At 38.5% G+C, this 13,550-nt stretch overlaps 1 protein-coding gene across 1 annotated transcript in view; it reads left to right on the top strand.

Annotated features, from left to right (window-relative positions):
• LOC110502152 (contactin-associated protein-like 5) overlaps positions 1 to 8,991 on the top strand; it is a 104,628-nt gene extending 95,637 nt beyond the window's left edge. The window contains exons 22-24 of the mRNA XM_036959343.2: positions 1,849 to 2,049; positions 2,307 to 2,381; positions 7,564 to 8,991. Coding sequence (XP_036815238.2) covers positions 1,849 to 2,049; positions 2,307 to 2,381; positions 7,564 to 7,805 — 518 coding nt within the window. The 3' untranslated portion in view covers positions 7,806 to 8,991. The remainder of the gene's footprint in view (positions 1 to 1,848; positions 2,050 to 2,306; positions 2,382 to 7,563) is intronic.
• Positions 8,992 to 13,550: the final 4,559 nt, after the last annotated feature.

Raw genomic sequence — 13,550 nt, 5'->3', positions numbered from 1 at the left:
CACAGTGCAGGGCTTAGAAGAATCAGTCTTTGCAATTAAGGCAAAGCTTGTAAGCTGGAAGAGCTAGACGAGTCGTGTCTGTGATATAACTTGATATAGACAATCTAAGCACTAGATTTGGTCAAATAATCACTTCTCGCATCTGATATAGATTTGACAGGCTGATTCGGAGGGTTGTCAGCCACCCCACCAGGACATTGTATCTGTCTAATAATCTGTTTCACATATTGCACGCGTCACAAATCTTGGGAGTATTGTACTCAAGCTTATCACTTCACACATTAGTCAGGAGATGAAGGGAACTGTTAAGTAAACCAAGCGTAATTTGTCTAACACAGAGATTCACAATAGTTTAGGGAACGAGTAAATCTATGCTAATTGACAACATCATTTGCATTTCAAAACAAATGGATTCATTTTATCATTAAGGTACGTACTGGGGATCTCCTATGGGATGAGGATGCATATATGTACGAATAGATGCTGTCTATACCTGTACATTATTTTGAGAAGAACACTGTTTTAAGACATTGATCGTTGACGATGTATTAGATATTTAGAAGGATTGAATAAAAAATACTAAACATAGGCAGGCCTAAGCATCAATCATTTTAAATGATTTCCAATTTTTCATCAAACTCATGAAAAGTCACGAAAGTAAAGTTAAACACGCAAAATCTAAACCACATTATGGATGCTAAATCTGGGTTATTGTATACAGGACAAAACATCCATTCCCTCTAGAGTATGCCTGTTCTATCTTTCACACATACTGTATTCATATGACTCCAGCACAGCACAACAGCATCCACTACTTACAACGTGTTTTCTGCAGGATGAAAGGAAATACATTCTTGGCTGGGTTATGTCTCCTAGGGATCTATTAAGTCAAAAGGAATGCTGCAGCACCACAAACAAAGACCAATGATGAACATGGTGGCGATGATCATCGTTAAACTTTTTTGGGGTCAATTACACTACTTCCTGTACAGTAAATTGCCCCCTATGGGAAGTATGGTAATTATAGATTTAAAACCAATTAGATACAATATTACTTTAAAGGGACGAAGCTGTTGAATGTTGACCCTCGTGGTCTGATTGGCTCCATTATATTTAAATATCTAATATCTTTAGACAAATTACAAGCACACACTGATCTCTCTTGTATCTTATGCCCATCTACTCTTGTCCTTAACACAAATCAAAATAGCAAATTGCTTTCAGAGCTCGTATCTCTGATTTAATGATATTCAAGTGCTCTAAGCAGCCAGCATCCTATCTACATATTTGGCAGTTGTTATGATTCATTTACTGCAAATGCTGAGAAATCTTTAAAATAATTTATTGTCCTCGACTAACCTGTACCCCCAGCACATTGACTCGGTACCCCCCTGTACATAGCCTCGTTATTGTTATTTTATTGTTATTGTTTTTTTTTTACTTTAGTTTATTTAGTAAATATTTTCTTAACTTGTTTTTATTGAAACTGCACTGTTGGAATACCTGTTGTATTCAGCGCATGTAAACAAATAAACTTTGAATTTGATTTTAGTGGAGCTCTAATTGGATTTGTATAGAGTTCATATGTATTTACAGACTGTCTCATTGAACACAACAAGCAGGGACAATTGACATACAGTCTCAAGAGGGCCTGTTCAGTGGTTCATGCTATCTCACATTGACAAAGAGAGAGATTGCTTTGAGGGATGCTATCCAACATGTGCATTAGTCAAGGTGAGATACTGATGTCGTTGTGGTCGTCGGTGGACGTTGGATTGCTTTATTACCATTCTGATTAATCAGGTAAATCTGTGAGTTTGATTAGTACCTTCCTTGTTGTTTACATAGTTGACACTATGGATGAGGAAGTGATGCAGGCAGGATCTAAGGGCTTCATTGGCTGCCTGTCCTCAGTCCAGTTCAATCACATGGCTCCACTGAAGGCAGCGCTACTGAACCGTGCCAGCTCATTGGTCAGCGTACGGGGTCACTTGGTGGAGTCTAACTGTGGTGCGCTGGCTGACTCAACAATATTTCACTCTCAATCAGGTGAGGAATCTAGAATGTATTCAGAATATACTGTATTTCTGTGGACGATGTCGTCGAACATTTTAATATTGTACACTGTCAACACCGAAGCCGGGATAGAGTTTTCAGTCTACAGATTCTTCCATTGTTACAATGACGGTTCCCAAGGGAACGTTGCTCATTGTTTTATGTCGGTCCCCTGTCCTCAAACAAATGACAGATCAATGATGTAATACATTCCTCATGATGTCACCGCACTCTCTTCCCTCTCCCGGTAGATCATTCAGAGACAGTCGGCAGAGGCAGGGGGCCATTAAGGAACGCTTCACAAAGCAACTATGCGGTAATTGGAGGTGAGATTTCCAATTCAGAGTTGTTAAAGTGCTCAATTGCCAAAGTCAGTGTCCTGTGAAATGAGCCCCGGCTATCTCTGCCTCTTGCTCTCTCCTCAGACGTTTTCTTGGAATAATGTGTGTCTGTCAAGACAGGATAACATGCCACAATTTAGACATTTCCAGCACTGGAGAGACTTCCAAAGTAATTACCCAGAAGGGCTGTTATTTGCACTGTAAAGTAAGTCTAGGTCCAAAAGGCTCATTAACAGCTTCTACCCCCAAGCCATAAGACTGATGAACAGTTAATCACATGGCCACTCAGACTATTTACATTGATGCCCCTTTATTTTTACACTGCTGCTACTCTCTGTTCCTTATCTATGCATAGTCACTATACAAATGACCTCGACTAACCTGTACCCCTGCACATTAACTCAGTACCGGTACCCTCTTTATATAGCCTCGTTATTGGTATGTATATATCTTGTTACTTTATTTATTTATTTATTACTTTAGTTTATTTAGTAAGTATTTTCTTAACTCTTTCTTGAACTGCATTGTTGGTTATGGGCTTGTAAGTAAGCATTTCACAGGTAAAGTCTACTACACCTGTTGTATTCGGCGCATGTGACAAATACAATTTGATTTGATTTAAAAGGTCTTATGAATTGACTTTAAGTCAGATATGTTTGTAGATAATGAAGCTAATGGATGAAAAAAGGGGAAAATGAAGACCGAATACCATTCCTAATTAAATTCGGGAACGCTTTATTTGACACCTAGTGTCATAATATGTCATAACCTGTCGTAATATGTCATAACCTGTCGTAATATGTCATAACCTGTCGTAATATGTCATAACCTGTCGTAATATGTCATAACCTGTCGTAATATGGTCATGACACATATTTAGATCTGTTGTGACATATACTGCATTATTTTATGGCTGGTTATGACACCTACATAAGAGTGTCAAAACCCACAAAACCTACCACACAAGGCAAAACAATCCATTACACCATCGTCTACTTGTAAACAGTTTGTTTATCTTATGGAACTTTTTCTGTTATTGACCATATTAAGTTATCATTGTAATTGCGCACACATTGATGTCAGACATGCACATACCCCAATGCTCTGTTGCTGATGACCGGGATGAATGCAGGAGCAGATTTCAGGAGCAGGACAAGACACCCTTTTTTGTGACATTAGGGCTTATATGATTATGATGGTCATAATGCTTCATGATAGTGTCACGAAGTGTGTTTTCTACAAGTTTTTCAAAATACAATGAAAAAAAAAAGCATCACTGTAAAGAATTAATTACAACATCAAGGATTTAACTCCTAAATTTTTTTTTTTTTATTCAAATCTGTTTTTTCACTGTGAAGAAGTTTCTTTTCACTTGAAAGTTTGTTTCTGCCGCCTCCTTCAAGGTCTTCACCTCCACTCCAGGATGCAATACTTTCTCTGAAAAATAGAAGTAAAGACAGAAATCAGAATAGAGCATGCTACAATGCAGTGACACCACTAAAGAAAGCTGAAAACCTAAAATATAGGTTTTACCAAATATATTATGACAATAGCAAACATTCTCACACATTATCAAATACATTACAATCCAGTTTTCTCAATGTTTTCATAACATAGCTAAAGCTAGCTGTCAACTATTCATGTAGCTAGCTAGCTAACAGTTAGCTACCATCTAGTTAAGTGGTCACCAACGGGTCGATCGCGATTGACTGGTTGAGCTCCAAGGCATTCCTTGTCGATTGCCAAACGTTTCTGTGAAAACCCAAAGATAAGCCTCGCGTTCCTATTTCTTTAATTTGTGTCGTGCCGGGTATATAAAACGTGTTCCCGTTTTGAACCGTCTCATATGTCTCAAGGCACAAACTCAGCCTTCCCGTTGGGGAGCAATTCAAGTGGACTATAGGCCTACCACTGGCCAATCGGATGGCTCAGATGATTGTGTCTGCAGTAACGTAGCAGGCGTTTAAAAGAAAGCTACAGCAAAGTTGATGTTGTGAGATTTCTAAACTTTTAGAGAGAGACTGTCAACAATTACAACAAAGAGTTGCTGTTTTTACGAGTGAGTTCATGTTTCCGTTTTTATTCAGCACTGTCAACACTTTCTACTCAGCACTTTAATAAGCCATAAAATCTACCTTCGCACTACTTCCACTTGCACTACAACAAGCACTGCAGCTGCAATGAATGAGTTGGAAAGTGTATCGATGAGCTTGCGTTATTTTTTAGCAGCTTTGGTATTTTTTCTGATCATAGGAGAAACAACATGAATTTGTGCGTGAAGCACAAAATAATACAGTACAACTCTAGTTTTGTTAACAGCTGGAAGATGGTGTCCCTATTTGGTCATTGAGGAAAGGGAGAGCAAAGGGTGTTGAGAGGCGGACCCTGCTGGCTTCTTCCTCCGCTGAGACTGACCATCAGATAAAGGCTCCATCAGCGTGTATATGTATGCTCACCTAGGGCTGTGGTGGTCATGCAAATAACTGTGGTAATTGACAATTCATTAACATCAACATAAACAATTTGACATGCACTTGATAATATTCCCACCCATCAAGATTAATTTGTATTTATAATGGCCCACAAAAAAACATAATCCGTAGCCTGCAATCGAATAGGGATGTTACGTGTGGTTACCTCTTTAATATGTAAGCATAGGCAGTGTGTCCATAATGCTAGGGGAAGCTAAACTTCTGCTAATGTAAATTCAGTTAAATTGCCAAAATGATATAGCCTAATTAGCTTTCTCCTGTCTATACAGAAATAAATACAATTGTTAAAAAAATTGGCTACTAAAGCATGATTTGGCCACAGAGGATCATTAGCTTCTTCTTTGTTTTATTAAATCGTATTGCCTACAGTCAGAAGGAAAGACGGTGCACGCAATTTGGGGAGATTATTGTTGCGACTGTCTGTGAAAAGTAGAGGACAAGCCAGGCATATTGAAATATTTCAAAATACAATCTCAGGGAAACCTAGTTTGGAAATCAAATGGTTATTGCTATAAAGAGAGGAAAATGAAAACCTAATCTTTCTGTTATCAAAATCTTATTTGCACCAGCAGAGAGCATTGGCAATATCTCCTCTGAGTGTGGCACTGTGCATATTCACTACTTATCATTGTTGGGTCAGTGCTACTTAAAAGTTTGTTGTTTGACAATAATTTCCTATTATATTATATTTGTGTCTCCCCTTCTCGTAGGCCTATTATATGGACAGCGTTGTTTTTATTGATCTGCTTGTCAGTGTCAGCAGAGTAGGCTTCCCTGTAATGTGTCATATTAAAAAAGATTCTGCTAATGTCTCCAGGTATATAAAATGTTGTGGTACTCCATGAAATGGGGTTATGAAAGGCCACATTTTTCCAATGCAAATAAAGAAGAAACGTATCTGTGTCACGATCGTTAGAATAACTGGACCCCAAAGCTCGGCGTGATCTGGGTTCCACATCTTTTTATTACTAGGTGAAACTTACAGCAAAACAAAACCAAAAAATACCAAAACGAAACATGAAGCTGCTATAGTGCTCACAGGCAACTAACTATACAATGTCAAGATCCCACAAAGGGGAAATGGCTGCCTAAAGCTGCCTCTGATTGGGAACCATACCAGGCCAACATAGAAATATAATGACCTAGATGACCCACCCTCGTCACACCTCAACCTAACCAACATAGAGAATAAAAGCTCTCCATGGTCAGGACGTGACAATCTCATACATAGCCTATGCCTACTCTACGCTACATGCCTCATCCATGCTTTTTTTGCGAACAGTGATGGATTTATATTATTAGCCTAAATTATGACTATGCAATCTACTCATCACATTACGAATAGTAGACTATCTTACATAAGTCTGCAAATGCGATGATGCATAGATTGCTTTATTATCAAGGCAAAAAAAAATGTTTTAAATGTTTGTTTTAACACGTTGTAAAGTGGATTAATGTGCTTCATTTTAAGATTGAGCAAGAAATACAGGGGGGCATGATCATTCTGTAATCGTCTTTCAAATAGTGTCCAGTCAAAACTCTTATGTTTATTATTGCAGGTAATAATATACTGTAAGCCATATGGGTCTATCACGTACATGACCACATGTCAGTCATAAGTCCCAAAAAGGGTGTTTTGTCCTGCTCCGATATTCATCCCCGTCAACACAGCACTGGGCTAGGCACATGTTTGACATCAGTGTGTGTACAATTACAATGGTAATAAAATGGCCCGTTTTGAGAAATGTTATATAACATACTATTTATACGTAGAATGGAATGGTTTGCCTTGCGTGGTAGGATTTGTGGGCTTTGACACTCTTATGTAGGTGTCATAAGCAGCCATAAAATATTGCAATATGTCACAACAAGTCTAAATGTGTGTCATGACCATATCATGACAGCGTTATGACAGATTATGTCAACTCTTATGAAATATTATGACATGGTTATGACCGTGTCATAACGGGTTCTGACACTAGGTGCCAAATAAAGTGTTACCGTATATTCTTTAAGTGTAAGAATCATATTTGGCAAGGGATTTTAAGTTTTAGCTCACAATTATCTCAGTGCCAGTTAAATTAATATGAACTTTCTCTGAGTCTAAACAGCTAAATTAATAAATACTTAATAAATTATATAGAAATCTGTCAAATCCTCACAACTGAAAGAACTTCCTCTGTAGTCCACTAAAGAACTTATTATATAGTCCACTAAAGAACTTCCTCTCTAGTCCACTAAAGAACTTCCTCTGTAGTCCACTAAAGAACTTATTATATAGTCCACTAAAGAACTTATTATATAGTCCACTAAAGAACTTCCTCTCTAGTCCACTAAAGAACTTATTATATAGTCCACTAAAGAACTTATTATATAGTCCACTAAAGAACTTCCTCTGTAGTCCACTAAAGAACTTCATCTGTAGTCCACTAAAGAACTTATTATATAGTCCACTAAAGAACTTATTATATAGTCCACTAAAGAACTTATTATATAGTCCACTAAAGAACTTATTATATAGTCCACTAAAGAACGTATTATATAGTCCACTAAAGAACTTATTATATAGTCCACTAAAGAACTTATTATATAGTCCACTAAAGAACTTATTATATAGTCCACTAAAGAACTTATTCTGTAGTCCAATAAAGATGGCTGCCTTTGCTCCCCCGCAGGTGTGGTGTCAGCAGTAGTCTTCATCAGTCTGTGTGTAGTGGCGGTGATGACCCGTTTCCTGTACCAGCACCGGCAGGCCCGGAGAGACGCCAGCATCAAGGAGAAGGAGCACCGGACTAACCTTGAAACAGCCTACCGGAGAGAAGCAGCCTACCGTGCAGAACCAGCCTACCGGACAGAGTTCCACCTCCATGACAGTCATAGCTCCACCCTCAATGACAACAGGGAGTACTACATCTGAACACCTGTGTCCCAGTCCCCTGGTCATCAGGGAAGGCCTCTCCTCTGAAAGTGGATTGGGAGGTGGAGATGTCACTGCAGAATTCCGGACAAGAAAATGGCCAAGAGTCCGAGCCCAGAACCCTTCTCCAGGGATTCTGCTCGGGAATTTGCCCACTGTCCGATTATTACAAAACATGTATGTAGTGGACTACACGTTTAGCAGGTGTTTAGGGCTGTAGGTGTATCATGTGGTCGGTAAAACTGTCAGACAATATGGAGCGAATATGCAGGTGTGTTTTCGGAACAATCTCTCAACCAGCTGAGGAAAAGACCGAGACAAAGAAGGAAAGGAACCATGAGAACATTGAATGTCACCTGTCACACCGTCTGAATGTGTCGTACAAACTCCTGAAGACATCATTCTTCTTGTGACCCCCAATATTCTTCAAGATGTTCCACATCGTTCTGTGGAACGTCCTAAATGACATCTGAAAGATGTAGGTCAAGCATGTAAGTGAACCGTGAACTCTGCAGTGTGGCAATGACCGAACATTGAAATGAGAGAATGAAAGAATGAAGGACTTTACTGCCTTCTGTTAGAGTGCCTCTTCATGTTGTTTTAACCTCCTTTTTCTAAACCCTTTAGATCTTTGTTTAAATTAATTAGTGTTCATTTGTGTTTCCTTTATGTGCTAAGGGAATCATAGATCTGAACATGAACCACCTGTACTGTAATCATCATCTGTTCAAGTCTATAACAAATGGATGGTGTAATTCGGTGTATTACACAATGCTGTAATTTATCTAAGTAATGTTTCAAAGATGGATAATGCTCAAAGGTGAAACATTTTGCTGTAAAGTAGAAAGATGAGTATGTTCCGCCAGGTAAAGTCACTGATGTATATGTTTCACACAACAACAACAAAAAGACTAAACATAACAGCCTGATAGGACCAGATCCTATCCTTTTAGAGAAATGCCTGTGACTGGAATTTACCTTAACACATCTGCCATTTTAATCAATGTCTGGTTGTGATAAAGTTCAAGTCACAAAGGTGTGTATGAAGAGAGGATCTCTAATCAGATTTTTCAGATTATAACAATATTTGAAATTTATTTACCTTAACTTCTTTATGTTGTGTATAGTTGCAGTTGTACAGATATATTGTATAGATGTATATTTATTAATAAATTGAAGACTTTATTAATTATATGTTGTAACGTGGCTTATTCCCATTCCTTGTAATAGTTCAGTTGACTGTGATGTCAATTAAAATTCTGAGCTTTGCAAGTCAATCTGATCTTCCCGAAATATAGTAACTTACATTTAAAATGTGTTGATTGTAAAAATCAATGTCCAATGCATGATTTAAAATGCCCTGTGTCCTCATCTAAACTCTCGTGATCCTCCAGGCAAATTTACATGCTCAATAGAGGTATGATACAGTCAGTTGGAAATAGAACAACACAATGAGTCATCTTAAATGTCACTGTGGATGTAAAATAATCCCTAGTTCAAACACCACTCTATTGATGCACCAACCTTAAAAATACATGACTTTCTCTTTCGAAGAGTGGGGATAGAGTGCCGTCGGAAACCATAGAATAGTCATCTGACTTTTGACTACTAGTTCGGCAGCGTCTGACACTCTTTCAGCGCGGGGGAAGCACGCCTCTGTTTCATGCAGAGAACCAGAGCAGTTATTCCACTTTCGGGAGAAATGGTATTGCATGTTAATATACGCTGAAGGAAAACATAAACGCAACCTGTACAGTGTTGGTCCCACATTTCATGAATGTAAGCTTATTTCTCCAATTTTGTGCACAAATTTGTTTACATCCCTGATAGCAAGCATTTATCCATTGCCAATATCATCCATCCACCTGACAGGTGTAGCATATCAAGAAGATGATTAAACAGCTTGAACATTACACAGTTGCACCTTGTACTGGTGACAATAAAAGGCTACTTTTAAAATGTGAAGTTTTGTCACACAACACTGTGCCACAGATGTCTCAAGTTTTCAGGGAGTATTCAATTGACATGCTGATTGCAAAAATGTCCACCAGAGCTGTTATCAGAGAATTGAATGTTAATTTCTCTACCATAATCTGCCTCCAATGTCGTTTTAGAGAATTTGGCAGTAAGCCCAACCGGCCTCAAAACCGCAGTCCCACGTGTATGGCGCCAGTGTGGGTGAGTGGCTTGTTGATATCAACGTTGTGAACAGAGTGACCCATGGTCGTGGTGGAGTTATGGTTTGGGCAGGTGTAAGCAATTTATTTTTTATTTTTTTTATTTTTTTATGTACCTTTATTTAACTAGGCAAATTCAGTGGCACAGCTGTCTAAGGCACTGCATCTCAGTGCTAGAAGTGTTGTATTCCCAGTCATGTGAAGTCCATAGATTAGGGCCTAATGAGTTTATTTCAAATGACTGATTTCCTTATTTGAACTGTAACTCAGGAAAATATTTGAAATTGTTGCATGTTGCGTTTATATTTTTGTTCAGTATATGTTAATTGCATGCAAATAAAGGTTGATTCACAACCACACCTGCAACAGAAGCCCAATTTGGGCCTTGGATTTGCAGGTGGAGGACTTCTGTGAGGAGAGGAACAGCTCTACTACTTTAAGGAGATATCTGAAACACACTTTCCAAATGCTGACTACACCAGGCACGTGCTTGCGTCCACCTGATTTTGTCCATCCTCACCAGATGGAATTATGACACGCAGGTTTTAATATCAAAACCAACTGTGAACAAACTATATTAATTCGGGAGCAGGTCGAAACAGGCATGAAACATTCATGGACATTTAGCTCGCTAGCTATTGCTAGTTAGTTTGTCCTGGGAGATGGGTAGTCGCGTAGACACGCGTACAGTATGGTCCTCTTTGTATATATGTTTCTCTACTCCAACGATGAATTCACAGATAAAAAGGGAAACCTAGTTAGTTATCTTTAATTATTCTCACCTTCTTGGTCTTTCAAGTATCCACGTGGGTCTGTGTCTTCCTGATATCCAATAGAGGACTTGCAGCGTGCAGAACGGCTTAAACAGAACCAAGTTATATTTTAGCTCCTAGCTACACAGATACTCAATCACATGTGAGCAGTGTGGGTGAAATTATTGAATAAGTTAGTTTTTTTAAAGAATGCAATGCTTTCCGGTGAGGTTTGCATGGGCTACCCAATATTCATCACAGAATAGGCTATCCAATTATTTCAGATATTGCAGAAAGGCTTTAATTAGACTTTTTGTGATTCCTTAGTAAAAGGGAGTTCTGAAATCAGAAGACATGTTACGTTAACCAAGACACATTAAACCAATAATAGTCACTGTTTCAAACATTAACTTCAGCGCTGCACAGGTGCTTGAATCGTCTTTTGTCTTTTTAGTGAAATAAACATTGTGGTTTTTGTAATGTTGTGGTTTCTTTGACATTGAGGTTTTTTGTTACCTTTATTTAACCAGGCAAGTCAGTTAAGAATAAATTATTATTTTCAATGACGGCCTAAGAACAGTGGGTTAACAGCCTGACAGAACGACAGATTTGTACCTTGTCAGCTCGGGGATTTGAACTTGCAACCTTCCGGTTACTAGCCCAACCACTAGGCTACCCTGCCGCCCCACTCTGCATGAATCTGAAGAATAACTTGTAGTAGGCATGACACCCATTTGTGTACTCATAGGCAAAACCATACTTTCAGTTTGCATTTGTTAGACTGGGACAGCAGGTTAGATAAACTGGGACCAGTACATAGTATGCAGATTTACATCACAATTTGGCACAGTGCATTATTTAACATCAAAATGAAAAAAAGCTCCCCTATGACATTATGCTAATGAAGTGATGTGATTTCGATCACATGGTTTCTCTGCAAGGGATTAGTAACAATAGTTTAGATTTTCTCTCGTCAGACCAAGGTCAGACCAAGAAATAAATGCGTTAGAATTACGCTGTCCCACTCTTTCTGAATCCCCTCTTTATGTCAAGCCAAAGCTCTCTACCATGTCAGCCCGCTCTTAATTTCTATTCAGTTCGACACTCCATTAATTGTGTGAGAACTGTGCATAAGTTAATCAAGATGAAAGTTGGGCTGTGTTGGGATAATAAATTGAGAGATCTGTCATTCATTCAATGATTGATTTGTTCAAGAGAGATCTCAAGATGCGTTAGTGCTGAACATGGTCCTTTAGGGATTTATTCAATCAGATCCTTTTTAGCCGACGTCCACATAGCAGTCGTTTTGGCAGTTGTTTTGGCAAGTTGTTTTGGCAGTGTTGGAGGTGAAACTAAATTAGAGATGTCAAGTCCACAAGCGGCTCAATTTGAGCGTAATTATTTCTATATAACACACTTTCTCATTCTGGACTTCTAACGCAAGTGGAACTGGTGTGGTTTCTTGACAAGTGATCGCAAGAACAGCTGCTCAGCGATTTTTAACGGATCCAATGCAGTTACACCTCTGACACTGCCCCCCAAATAATCTGCTATGTGGCTGTCTGCTATCCCCAGTTATTCTTGATCTAATTAATGCAAAGCAGCAACTTTAATGTCTCCCAGAATGGACAAACCAAGTATAAATAACATGCTGGTGTGTGTATAGTTCCTCTTGGGGGGAGTGTATACACCCCCAAAAAAGATGACTTCTTAACATTGGCATGTAAAAGACATAGAGCTAATAAGAGGCGGTATGGATGTCAAATTTTAGGGCAGCGTAGAAGCATTCAGAAATACGGGAACCAGTGACAGACATGTGAGGATACCCACTATACCCAATCAGTAATGATGCACCAATTACCTGTAAATACCTAACAGGTTCTAATTACCTGTAAAAACCTAACAGGTAACAATTTTATTGGTCACATACACATGTTTATCAGATGTTATTGCGAGTGTAGCGAAATGCTTGTGTTTCGAGCTCCAAAGGTGCAGTAATATGTAACAATACACACAAATCTAAAAGTAAAAGAATGGAATTAAGAAATACATAACTTATTTCCGGCTGTATGTAATAACACAAAACAAATCCTGGGCTAATAATGTAAGAAATAACACACCAAATAAAAAAATATGGCAAAGTTGCTTAGGAGCTAGAAGCAGAGCTGCCGGCACCAACTTGTCATCTTCATGTGACTGGCGTAGATTGCCTATGCTTTGTGTTTTGATCAGCGAACAGATGACCAGAGGATCAGGTCTAATGAGGTTAAGATTTCTGATAATGGAAATTCATTCCATAAAAAAAAATGCTATACTGCCCTTTTACGTCAACTCCTCTTCCACATGGATACAGTAAAACGAGCCCAATATAACAATAATCTTGTTTCACATACTGTAAGTTAATATTATAAGGTAAATGCAATGGACAGTCTGAAATAGAATTGTACAGCATAGCCCAGTGTTTCACTACCCTAGTCCTTGAAACACCCCTAACAGTACACATTTTTATTGTAACCTTGAACAAGCAAACATGATTCAACTTGTCAACTAATCATCAAGCCCTCAATGAGTATGGGCAAAGGCCTGACAACTTTCTCAATGATAGCCAGGCATTATGCACAGTGATGTGATGTGTACTTATGAACAACTAACAGTCAGTCCAATTTCGTCAAAATATCTTAAACAAACAAAAACACATGCCATTCCTGATAATGGCAAGATGTCGCCGAAAGAGATGCCTTGCTTCAAGTCCTTAGGAAACTATGCAGTATTTTGTTTTTTTTAGGTATTATTTCTTACATTGTTAGCCCCAAAAA

The sequence above is a fragment of the Oncorhynchus mykiss genome, chromosome 22 (assembly GCF_057628025.1).
Source record: "Oncorhynchus mykiss isolate SJ-2025 chromosome 22, ASM5762802v1, whole genome shotgun sequence".
Lineage (NCBI taxonomy): Eukaryota > Metazoa > Chordata > Actinopteri > Salmoniformes > Salmonidae > Oncorhynchus > Oncorhynchus mykiss.
Note: the sequence above shows the minus strand (reverse complement) of the source record. Positions and strands in the feature narration are given on the sequence as shown.